The sequence below is a fragment of the Haliotis cracherodii genome, unplaced genomic scaffold (assembly GCF_022045235.1).
Source record: "Haliotis cracherodii isolate W230 unplaced genomic scaffold, xgHalCrac1.p SCAF_29, whole genome shotgun sequence".
Classification (NCBI taxonomy): Eukaryota; Metazoa; Mollusca; class Gastropoda; order Lepetellida; family Haliotidae; genus Haliotis; species Haliotis cracherodii.
Window position 1 is genome coordinate 3,395,226 of NW_027266285.1, and position 13,898 is coordinate 3,409,123.

At 39.0% G+C, this 13,898-nt stretch overlaps 1 protein-coding gene across 1 annotated transcript in view; it reads right to left on the reverse strand.

Annotated features, from left to right (window-relative positions):
• Positions 1-593: 593 nt before the first annotated feature.
• The window catches only part of LOC139473512 (cephalotocin receptor 2-like), a 40,892-nt gene continuing 27,587 nt past the window's right edge, over positions 594-13,898 (reverse strand). The window contains exon 3 of the mRNA XM_071256132.1: positions 594-1,129. Coding sequence (XP_071112233.1) covers positions 594-1,129 — 536 coding nt within the window. The remainder of the gene's footprint in view (positions 1,130-13,898) is intronic.

Here is a 13,898-nt window from a genome sequence, read left to right on the forward strand (position 1 = left end):
CGTATATATTTGTTTCTGTTGACATAAATTATAAAAAAGTTAATAATGGTGTTGCGTTGGTTGCAAACGAATTCCCCAACTTTAATCAATTTTAAATGGATAAAACATAAGTACAGTACAATAATATATTGTAGTTTTGACTCACAACATACAAAAGTAAAAGATACACATTCAACTGGTATGGAAGTAAGAAGATAAGAAATTATATTTGTATGAGTACTATATCATTATATTGAGCAAATAAGTCTGTTCTATTATTCCACTGTCAGTTGAGTCGTAGGCAAAAGATATAAGTTACACTATGTTCTTCCTGTCCTTCCTTGAATACGGCAAGATGACAGAGGTTGCACCGAAAGCGATGCTGAAAGGCGCCTATTGGTTGTGTTGAACCGTGTCTTACACAGAACTGATTAAAAATGCCTTTTTATGCATCTGTCATGTTCTCTATTGTCCACGTGACACCGCGAAAGAAGAATCGTTGCATGTTCATCCTTCATAACTAGTCATCAATAAAGCTAGTTTAGATGTCCCACAATAGCCACTGTTATCGGTAAAGGACTTCAAATTTTCCCTCGTGAAATTAATCATAATTTCTAGAATGATGTCCCTAAAGTTTCTATCGTGTCATCCTCAGATAGCGGCGAGCCATTCGGCAGTTCGTCCGCTAACACAAGGATCGGGGACCTCGTACATTCCATGCCCATATTCCTGTCCCATTTCATTTGTGCCTCCACAATTTCATTGGCTGGTCTTTCGTGTACACGTGCACGTTTGGTCACGTGAGGGGATTTTGGACTCTCATCTTGTACTGGAGCTTGCGGTCTTTTCAACGTCGTTGTAATGATGGTTTCTTTCCGTGAGATCCGCGACGTTAAGAGTGATGTCAAAGAACCCATGCGTTTGAATTTCTCCCTGGTGCCCATTTTCTCCAGTTCGATAGTGGATCTGTTTTTGAGGCTATTGTCAGTGTTAGAATTGGTGTACGTCTGATTTCTCTGATCAGACATACAGCTTGACTTGTAACATGGGGAGAGATATTTGATGAGGTTCCCGCTGAAGGCCAGGTAAATCCATGGGTTGCAGCAGCTGTTGAGACTTGCCAGGAGCAGCATTATTACAATGCTGTTGTCTGAAACGAGAATGTCACAAGATTACTATCACCCGAGTTTGGTTATGTTATAATGTCAAGGAGATTTGTTCGGATTCATTGATTTGTTTCTACCTGTGGCAAAAGGTCCTCAGTGCTTCCTCTTTGTCGTAAGACTAAATAGAATTTGGTGGTGAGAATGTATGACATCGCAGGCTTGCATGAGTGTGTCAACGTAACCAGGCAGCTCGGTGCAATAATAACTATGTTCATCTTCAGTAAGTGAACATTGTTTCACTACATGGTTTCCAGAGAATTTTTGTTAATTGTCAGGCTGGAAATCATTGTGTGTGTTTCTTTTGATTTGTCTTTCTGGCGATAAATAAAAAAATGTTCTCCGTTCCCGATAGGATTTTTCGGAAAGGTCGTGAACCGAACATGACTTGGATATCACGCTGTATTTGGGTCATGCTCGAAACTAACAGGGTTTTTTTGCTTTTATTTTTATCATGTTATTGTACATGAAGTTGTACAAACACACACCTACATCTAGCAAAATACTCCACTCCACTCCACCCCACCCCACCCCACCCCACCCCACCCCACTCCACTCCACTCCACTCCACTCCACTCCACTCCACTCCACTCCACTCCACTCCACTCCACTCCACTCCACTCCACTGATTGATGTTTTTCCTTACGCTCTAGCTATGGCTAAGTAAGTTTGATGCTGTCGATAGATTTGTCATAACGAATTATACGTATAACAATCATAACTATTTATGATTATCATAACTATATATAATCATTCATAATTGGTTAGTAACTGAAGCTGGTGTGTAATGTTCAGACTGTAGTGCTATCAAAATCGCATGTTTCAGTGAGAACAAGCTGTTTACAAACTTTCATTTTATATCCAGGCACTGATAGTTCTCTTCAAGAGTATTCTCAATGTAATATCAAGATAACTATTGATTTACCATTATTGTGATATTTCATTATACTAAAACTGATGTTAAACGAAGCAAGAGAGTATTTAATCATCTCAGACACTTCATATTACAGAATACTGTTTACTATGTCATAAAACATCAGCTTACTCCAGGACATCAATGACGCAGTCCAGTAGTCATTGCCCAGTCTTTGCCGTGGTGGACCAGCATGCTTAAATGGGAACTTTTGGCTCTGGCTGTAGTGTATGTCACTAATATAAGACGTTGGGCCTTAGTTCGAGGTTTAATATTCATGGTTCGCAGGGTCATAATTGAGATCACAAGAACAGTTAACCCGACGACCTAGGATACTAAAAAAGATAGCGAAATCTAAGTTATGACCGTACAATATTGGCTTACCCCGCAGAGATTTCGAGTCGAACTGTATCTCTATAAACGCTATACCGTCGGTGTCATATAATTGCACTAGATGGTGAGGATCATCGCGTTAACCACCATTGAGACCAAACTACACAAAGAAAAAGGTTAAGCACACCCTAATAAATTTCATTATTCATTGGTCCCAATATTTGTAACAGTCATAAAGATATAATTACGGGAAGAATTATGTTTCTCGAGATGATGTAATCAGTCATGCGCGACGAAAGCTCACGTGCCATGCATGGTATGCCCGTGCAGCATGCTACCCTCGAGTATCTCTAAAAGAAGTATATCCAAACGTTAAAATTGCTTTCTTAAGCTCGGTTTTAAACAGTTATTCCATGACATTGTGTGACCATGGCAAGACGGCGATTATCAAACGCCACAAGATGTCAAATAATCGGCATGCATAACGCAGGAATGTCTTGTAATGCCATTGGTCGGAATTTGGGGTATGACCACACTGTCGTAAGCCGTTTAGAAACATCGAGAAACATGCTCAGACCGATGATGTACAGGAATGTCCCAGATCCGGAAGACCTCCTGTGACGACACATCGCGAAGACAGGGACCTTCTTCGTATCATACGCCGATAACCCCTTTTACCAAGTACTCGTCTGAAACAGCTGTGGTTGCCCAATCCTTGTTTCAGAACCAGAACAGCCAGGAACCAGCTGAGAGCAGCAGGACTGAGGGCTTGACGAGTCATAAAGCGTCCATTGTTGAAAGATCACCACAAAGCTGCATAGTGTGTTGCCCGACAGAACTGGAATCTGAAAACTTGAAGACGGATCCATTAGTCAGACGAAAGTCGCTTTCTGTTCCAAGTCACTGATGGAAGAACGAGAGTTTGGAGGCACCGTAAGACGGCCTACACCCTCAGGGACATTAAACCGACTGTTGCCAACGGCGGGGGCTCGGTAATGGTTTTGGGGTGTTTCTCTCATGATTGCAGGTTGGATTTGATCACCATAAGGTGCAACTTAACAGGGGCTCAGTATATCCGGGACGTTTTGAGGCCAGTCGTCGTTCCTCATTTTGACAACCACCCTCTTGCTACTCGACATCAGTACATGGATGACAATGCCAGGCCTCATCGTTCGCATGCAGTCGTTGATTACATGAGGGCCAATGTAATAACGACTCTACCCTGGCCAGCAATCAGCCCAGATTTGAACCCCCTGGAACATATTTGGGGTATTTTGGGGCGGCGCATACAGGCACGAGATTCTCCTGTACAAGATTTACGACAATTGGAAGCAGCATTGCATCAGGAGTGGTTGTTGTTGACCCATCAACAGATCCAACGTCTGACGTAGGACGTAAGAGACGTAGGGTGGGGTGCGTCATCCGGGCACGTGGCGGTTATACCCGCTACTGGTCTGTTTCACGTGTCATGTCAAGTAGAGGCTTAAAGGAACATTTTCACATGAAACATCAAACGTAACTCGTTTACTCCATCCTGTTTACTTAATCCTGCAGTTCCATACTTTTTATAGGTATTGTCTAAGGTCAAAAACAGTACGTGTGTTACCATGTCAGTAAATTTCAATCACAACTCACCAATATCTTCTTTATTTGTTGTCAACTGTTTGTTCTATCCGATGACATTGGTATCGCCCGGCTCCTATGGTCAGTCATCCCATGCCGTGATTTTTGCCATTTGTCATGGTTCAGAAATAGGGGTGTCCTTAACTTTTTTTCTTTGTGTATATCAGTAACTGATTGTGTGTACCTGACACTATCGGCAACATGTTGGTCAGGTCAAGGTTCTAAATGCATCACAGTAAAAAAGTTTTGGGCACATCATGCATGTTACTTTTAGCCAAGATGGTTGGTGTGTTTTAGGGTTCAGCAAGTCCGAGGAATTGGTGGTTCTGTCGTCGGTCACTACAATTAATATATACACCCTACCCATCCTTTCTTTCCATGCAAATCACCAATCTAGTCTTCGCATTTCTTCACACATGATTCTACAATCTGAAAGTGCCCTCCTCCGTCGATCGTTCCATGTGCCGATCCAATCCAGCATAAACCGTTAGCCTACCCGCTCTGTACCTACTGTGGACCATCTAACATCAGCCCTTCCACCTGCTCCGTACCTACTGTGGACTACCTAATATCAGCCCGACCACCTTCTCTGTACCTACTGTGGACCACCTAACATCAGCCTATCCACCTGCTCTGTACCTACTGTGGACCATCTTACATCAGCCCATCCATCTGCTCTGTACCTACTGTGGACCATCTAACATCAGCCCATCCACCTGCTCTGTACCTACTGTGGACCATCTAACATCAGCCCATCCATCTGCTCTGTACCTACTGTGGACCATCTTACATCAGCCCATCCACCTGCTCTGTACCTACTGTGGACCACTTAACACCAGCCCACCCACCTGCTCTGTGGCTGCACTGAATTATATAAAATTAAAATACCAAAGCTATATATATACACATGCACAAAAGATAATGGGGTTGTGTTTCCTTCGGCTGCAAACCTCCGCTGGTGACAATTCGTGGAAACATGAATGGCCAACAATACCAAGATGCCGTTCTTCGTCCAGTGGTAGTCCCTCATTTTGACAACCATCCTCTTCAGACAAGACCTGTTTACATGGACGACAATGCTAGACCACACAGATCTCGGGCAGTTTGGGCTTATTTGCGTCAAGAAGCTATTGCCACTCTTCCTTGACCGGCCTGTAGTCCGGATCTTAATCCGATTGAGCATTTCTAGGACATTCTTGGCCGGAAAATCAGACATCGTGATCCCCCAGTTCAAAATCTCGCTGGACTTGAAGGTGCACTTCATGAAGAATGGATCCGTTTGCCTCAGAGAAGCATTCAACCACTTGTAATGAGTATGAGGCGTAGGGTTGAAGCTGTGGTCATTGTCCGTGGATCATGCACACGTGACTGACGTTTCTGTCTTGCATAGACACTCCCTAGGGTGTCTATGTGACACCTGATATGGTCTGCTGATATCATGACAGTTACATGACAAAAAAAGTTTTTCAGTGTTTTCTAATCCTTCAAGTTGTGGTCTTCGGTAAAATTCCTTTCTGCTCATATTCTTTTGGAACACAAGATAAACTTGCTTTGGAACAACTTTTGCATCACATGAGGTTTACATATACGGCTTATAACAATCGTACATCTCGTTATAATAGTCATCATTAAGTGCCAAAAGTAACAGCTCACAAATATGGTGTGTGGCGCTTAACTTTTGTTTGTGCATGTGTATACATCGTACAAGCTGTGTTCTGTTTATTGATATATTCAGGCCAAACATGATCAGCATCCATTGCATTTTTTCAGCAGGCTACAATATGTCATAGCGTGATCATTATTCAAGTGCACCGCAAATAACAACATAGCAGTCGTGGATTAGATCATGCTACACTACTTGTCTGGCATTCTATGCAGATTTTACTTTCTATAAAAAAAAAACACATTGGAAATTGATAAACGATTCGACGGTTTATATGTATAAGTTCATATAGTGTGATGATCTGCCATGTATTTTCTTAACTTGACGTAGATAATCGGTATTCACGTTGTAAAGTGAAAGTTGAAAACTTTCAGGTTTCTAGGCTAACACAAACTGTCACATGGTGTGTAGCTGATCACCAATTCTTCATCTCATCGCCTCCCCGGTGAGGTAAGATATGGCGTAGATAACATGATCACATTATTTACTGGTAAAATGTTTTTTTTAGTAAATGTTGAATCACAATTTCAACTATGTGTGAATATTCGCAACACACATACAAACATTCACATACACACACATATGCACACACATACACACAAATACACAGACATATATACACAGATACACATACATTCATACATACATACATACATACATACACACACATATACTCACATACGTACACGCACACGCACACACATATGCACACATACAGACAAACACACACATACACTCACAAACACACACATACATACATACATACATACATACATACATACATACACTCACATACACACACATATATAAACACATACATACATACATACATACATACATACATACATACATACATACATACATACACACACGCACACACACACGCACACACACACGCGCGCGCGGATGGATGCAAGGATAGCATGGTTTGATATATGAAGTTTTATTGTTATCTTGAAACATTAAACATTAAACACTGTGAAACTTTAAAACTGAAGAGAAAACTGCCTCAGTACTCAACAGGCCCATTTCTTCCCAACCTCAGTGTTCTCAACCTAAATAACGCAGATCGATGTCTTCATTAATTCAATAACAGAATTCTGCCAAGTGATGTCGCTGAGTAGACCAAACGGGTCTGTAATAAAAGTGCCCATTATGGGCTATTTTGAGAGATTATTAGCCCACTGTATGCTGGCCCTTATATGAGGAGGCCTGGCGGAAAGTGGGAAATGAAAACCGGGGACATTATATTATACGTGACAATCAGACAACTTACAGCCACCTCGACATACCAACGTCTGTAATCGAGCGACATGCATCGTCTGGTGAACCTCCACAGTGCACATCACGAAAAACTGTCACGATAATCAGAGAAACACAAGAGTACTTCAGTCAACACTAAAATGTTTTTTTCGAGATTACTTCCATCTAAACAGCATTAATCCCCCTCCCAAAAGATTAGCATCTGTCAGTACCTTCTACATGACTGTTACAGTTATGTTTCCAAAGTATAGACTAGATGTATCACCTGCTAAGTCTAAGATTTAGCGTATAGCTGTAAAAACATTCATTTAATATGCAACTTAATTGAGTTATTTTACAATGGGTAGTAGACATATACGTTGCTTATTGTAAAGTTCGTATTTCTGTGGCAGACATTGATACCATCTACCAGTATTATATTTATTGAAATAGTAATGACAGATGTACCTCATACCCGTGACACGGCTGTACTGTGGAAATCAGTGTCGTACGTGAGCATTTCTAAATTATTGTAAACTCCTGCTCGGTCAAGTTGCGTTGTGTCGCGAGTCTTGCAAGAATGTCGATACGGTGGTAAATGATAGTCCCTCAATCGTTTAAACAGTCGTGCGCACCTAAAAATCAATCTTTCGAAACTCTAATGCTGTACCGCTTATATAGTGCTTTGATCGCTGGCCTCTTCGAGAAGCATATTAAGTTTGCGATACATTCTAATAATACAATTATTTGTTTTTGACAATACAATCAAAATCAAAGCAACTTTGAATGAAGAATAACTCGTGCTATTCAATCTCTTTTGCAAGCGCCAAGAAAAACAGGGCGTAACAATGCTGACCACGAAACGCCTGTAACTGGGCAGTGAGTTCTGTAAAGGATCCTTCCGTGTCAAAATAACAATCGCGGATTCACTAAAATCGCGTTGCAGTAATTACAAACTGCATGATTCAATCAGAAGAACTGGAGCGGGAACAATAGCATGGCACCAATTGAAAGAAAGGCTAGCTGTATTTGCCAAAGTAATTTTCTGTTCAGTCTTGAGAAGTGGTTAAATTGTGTAAAAGACATGTGTGCCTTATGGCATTGTTATCCATACCTTCGATGGAAGGTATTTCCAATTTCCAAGAGAAGCAAGGATGTGACGTTACGTTATTTATCATTTCAGAATATGGAACCATGTGTGCGTTCAATAAGTATGATAGGTGATTACTGGTCCCTGGTCTGTCCCTAAGTGAATTATTGTTATTTTTTTGTTCCCGCCGAAACCTGTTTGAAACTTTCAGTTGAATATTAATAATGACAACACTACGATTGTCTGTTACACATGTGTGACTTAATAAACACGTTATTGAGTTATGAAAACACAATGCCATTTAGAAAGTGGTCAAATGTAACAAATATCATATTTAGGATAACATTTTCTTGTTTAGTGTTTGGGGGGTTGAGTCCCATCCAGGATTCGAACTCTCACTGCCAGAGTGAGGCACCTTATCGCCAGCACACAAAGTCAGAATCTTGCATACTCATCGGACTTTAATTTTTGTTGAAGCCTCGGTAGCGGTGTGGGCTAGATTGCTCAATGTCAATATTTTGACAAAATTGAACTTGTTATTTTCTGAGAGTTAAAATTTTTAAGTAAATATTTTCAGTTTTAGGGAATCCAGATTGTCACTTGTCACAAATAACTTAACTGTTGATCTAAGAAATATAATCGACAAAAGACATTTACATAATTATAAGACATTGCCACTAAAGTTACAATTCCAACTACATAATGAGCATGTGTTTATCAATCATCCCCATGTAGTGATGATACCAGGGATCATAACACGAAAAGGTGAGCGTATCCTGCCCCACCGGGGGCACCCACCACAAACACATCAAAAGGCATGTCAATTGTTCACCTTAATAACGCGGGAACATATGGTATCTTCCCTGATTTTGTATTAAAGATTATTATTAGTCTTTGAGGCAGGGATGTTGTCGTACATTTGCTGGACCCAGCAATATATCTCCCTTCTACGGATTTTTATGGAGCTTTGGAATCAACTACAAAAGGGGAATGGACATGTCTTCAGGTTTTAGATGTGAATTATGAGGCATCGTTTTATATGTCACTTATGTCTTTGATTAAAAAATTATTGTAGTGGTGCTTACATATAATAAATATTAGTTACAGTTACAGTACAATCCAGTATGCTGAAACACCATTTACAATCACATGGTATCAATTAAGGAGTATGTCCTTGAGTAAACTATCACTACGTTAAAGTCTCGATCTTCACAATCATTTTGTAGTACGTGTTCATTTTGCAGCTTGTAGATATGTAAGTATGTTTAGTGTAGATAAGGTATCACTTTTATTCTATTTCAGCTTGTTTGATTCAGCAGAGGTTTGTGTCATTTCCTGGTTTCCTATATATTATTAGTTGTTTCCTATCAATATTTGCTACTGATCAGCTTCTATTGGGTCAAGGGTCAATGGTCCAGTCTATTTTACTTCCAAGGGTGTTTTGTTGTATTGTTTGCGCATCATTAGTTTTACATGATATTAGCCAATTAGTATACCTTTAAATTCAAAACCCTTTCTCACCTGTCATTGCGTATACTAATCTTATGCTACAGGCACACCTGCGCTGCACAGCAATGCACAATAGATTAAAGATCAAGTAATCAAAGGTCATGTGAGTGTCGAATGAGACGACTGGCAGAAGGCATGTTTCAAAGTCGTGTCACACACAGGGAGTGTCTTCTTTATGCCTTGCTGAATAAAACTGATGTTCTCACAACCCCGTGGACTGTAATCTTTTGACGACATGTAAGGTCTACAACAATTTGATGAATAACATGACACTATTCATTATTGCTCGCTGGGATAAAAAGTACTCCATTTTAACACCAAATGAATTCCTTTCATCGTCACGATATTTCTCAGTTGTTGTTATCTATTCAAATTTGCTGTCCATGTTTTACAGTCATCGGGTACCTCACAACGGTAAGCGCCCGTGGGTGGACCTCATATATAGTCATACGGAGTTGTCAGGAGCCAACTCAACTTATCCCTGCTTACCAGTAAGTTTAAAGCATCAAGTCCGTTGTGCGCAACATTCAGGAACATGCAGTCTTTTTGTGATTTAGTGGAGTCTCTTTCTGGTTTGGCCAAACGCTTCAAAGCAATATCAAGAATTAGACTCTCTGATCGATGCTGTGGGCCCTTGCTGTTTGAACACCCATCCATCAGCAAAAGTTGCTGGGGCCATTCGATTTCTATCAACGACACAGAGTATTGTCTTGTTTGTGTTGTGTACAGTCCCAATGGTTCCTGGAGGAAGGACAACATGTCTACCAAATCATTGGTATCATTTGGCCTTCGTCCTTTCTTGTTATTATGGATGCGTCGGCTTTTTTGGAATGGCGGAAACAGAATAAAAACATTGACGTTTGCAGTTCCTTGGTTAGAATGACTGCCAACGTCTTTGATTTTGTTATTACATTCGTATGGCATGATAACAGTCGAATCCACATATCTTTTTCTATGGACGTGTTATAAGGCCGACTGCATTTAAGGCTATTAGATGGGTGGTATAGTGTTTTTTCGAACATCCTAACAGTTCAATGGATGGAGTCAACTGTTGAATTTTAATGTTGATAGACAAAATATGGAAACATTTATGTTGATGCCAGATCTATGCTGGCTAATTTTCTGTTGTGTCTCTCAGTTATGGTTACTTAGACGATACAATCCTACTTGTATAACTGTGGCAATTCTAGAACTAATACATGCCAAAGCATGTGTCTCTCCAACAAAATCTATCCACAGAGGGTACATTCAATATCATAGATAACGTTCTTTTCTTGACATGGAAGTTCTTCAAAAGGTATTATGCAGTATGATTCAGCTGTGAATTTTTAAATTCATGATCATTTATCAAGATAGGACTAAACTCAGGATTGATAGAGAGCCAATAATTATGAGTGTTAAGTTGACATTATCATTGCTAGATCATGTGTAATGAACTGCGGATACTTTTACTTGTGGGTTTTACAGTCTTGACCCCCAGACCCTCATAACATCCTCCAATCATCTGAGACCAGTAAATTAATCATTCAATTAAGGATTGAAGTTGTATTTGTTGACGTTCATCAGCTTCTGTCAATATTACTGTTTTAAGCTACCCCAAATACAGCCTTTTATCATTACCTTTTCTAGAATATAGTACCAGATCATGCTATGCGAATAAACACATGACTTTCAACATAAACTTTGCTTGAAAATCAAATTACTCACCTTTTTATGAAATTTAGGAGAAAAAAACATAGCTGACAGATTCATTCTCCAGTCCTCAAAGATCAGTGTTTTAAATTGCCCACTTTGCTGCTTCCTGTGTTTTAAGCTTTGTTGAAACAAATCTCCCCTTTGGCAATGTTATTAAAGTGCTGGCATCTTATAGCTTTTCTATTTTTCAGAGGGTGCCGTTAGATCTCCAAGGAATGTTTTTTGTGTCAATTTCAAAGCAATTTAGGCTCTCTCAGTTTTATATGTCCCAAAGTTCAGGCTTTTCGCAAATTGATGTGATTATTTTCCCCATTACATACAAATAGACAATATTGCCTTAATTATCCAAACTAGACAAAAGAAAAGTCCTACTGGCATTCTGAAGATTTTTGTTGTTGTGTTTTTGTTCAAATGCATAATTGTCACGAATAGACAAACTGTTGCAGCAATTGTTTTGAAAAGCTTAAATGTCGTTTTCCGTCAGTGCTATTTAATTTCACCCTACTCGTACTCTAGAAAAATGTCTTCGTGTTTATGTTTCCTGCCTGCAGATGTCCTGTGTTGTATGCATAGCGTGGCTCAATGGCTACTGCATTAAACAAAGATATACTGGTCAAAACATATTGGACGCAGACTTAGAAGGCTGTAAGCTTAGGCCGGCCTCTTTTTACGATCACATTGAAACGATTAAATTTCTATGTTTGTTTTAGCCACTGGATTTCTGCACCAGATGTAATCACACGCATTGCTGTAATATCACTGTCATGGCGAATGCGATCTTTCGCTTATATGCCTATACACACATTCATCAAATATGGGTATTGGGTCGAAGTAACGATTTTTACTATCATGCGTTATAGCATATTCGATGAGAAGTGTTTTATCCACGTCATATTTAAAGCAATATGCACGAGTAACATCTTTCGATTAAGTTTTTCTTTAAACGTTTACTTTACGTCCATGATTAACAATGCCATAATTGTTAACAAATATCAAAATACTACACGTTATAACAATATACACACATATGCAACCCCTTAAGTTTTGTGTGTAGAAGTCTTTACAGCATCATTGTATTGAGGGATTTGATGATATTGTTTACCATCCTTCTTCGTCTTAGTTGCACATGTACGGTCGTACATGTAAAACTCCACGGAATCAATCAGTTCCATAAACACCTCATCTTGACATTGATTATGTACATACGTGAAGGCACCTCTACCTCTAATGTGTACATAAAGCTCACACACCCAGTACTAATCAGCATCATTAGTATTAGGTTATGATTATTAAGTTCGATGCTGATGCCCTTGGGGGTTATATAAGTACGAGGACAAGCCAAACACAGTCCTGTACAGGCACTAGAAACTTGGCATTACTTTGTCACAGGGGGAAATGCGTTGCGTTACGGAATATATTCAATATTCCTTTTACACGAATCTTGAATTTTCGAACGATGTATTACAAAATAAATATTGATTCTATTCGGAGAATACAACTCTGGTCTCTTTGCAAAAGATTTTTACTTTTTTCAAACGCACTTGCAAAGAAAGAGGTTGGGGCTTCTAGAAGTTCAACAAATCCTTACTAGATTGCTAGAAACATTTATCTATACAAGAGATAAATTAAAAAAATTAATATCTTTTAGGAACAAATACAGAAAACTGTAAACATTTAAGGAAAAGATAATATAAATGGAACAGAAATTAGTAGAAAGAAGATAAGTGAATACTCAAGAATGCCAAACGTACTTAGTATCTAAACATAAAGTTAAAATCCGAAAGAAAGCAAAAGAAGCGGAATACAAATAAGAACAGAATCTAGAGGAAAGCGAGAAATCACGACACTATTTTGTCATTTTATTATGCACTATGCCAGTTAACTAATTCATCGTATTTTTACTGGAAAAGTTGAGTTCATGACCGATGGATGAACCATTCTTACTGAACAACGACATTATACGCTACACCTGGAGAAACAACAAGTGAAAGGAAACATTATCACATCCAAACTAAGTGTGAAATAACAAAGGCTGTATGTAGAGTCTATGAAAGAACCCAGGTATTGATTGCTCAATTTTTGTTGGGACAGATTGCAAAATGGGTATGTAGTTAGATTGCTGAAATATTTAGAAATAACATTTTAAGACTAACATACAACGGAGGTGTCATTATCTGTATACCTAAAGGCACTAAAGATAAACTACAGAAAAATGACAACCTATTTCTCCCTTATAGTCATTGTAAGAAATATACATGAATATGTACAACAAACAGAATAGAATAAGACACTTAATACTCTGATATACGAAAAGCAACTATTCCTTGAACATGTATTAACATTCCTGGAAGATGTGTAAGCGGAAACTAAAGACTTCCATATGATATCACGTTTGAACATGATAACAAAATAAACTTGGTCTTCCATTATTTTCAGAGTTTGAAAAATGCTTTGATACTGTTTCAAAACAAAACATGTAATATGACAATCTGATTGGATCTAACAGGACACCTCCTTTCGTATGCAATAATGCCATAATAGGTGTCAAAAAGAATAATGTGGAGCATTAACTTGGACAATATACATACGACACAGATATATTTATAGATGGAACAGTTTGAGTACCAGTGAAACCGTAATGTTTATTCATGAAATGTCTAGATTTAAAGAATAATATTGGCAAAACTA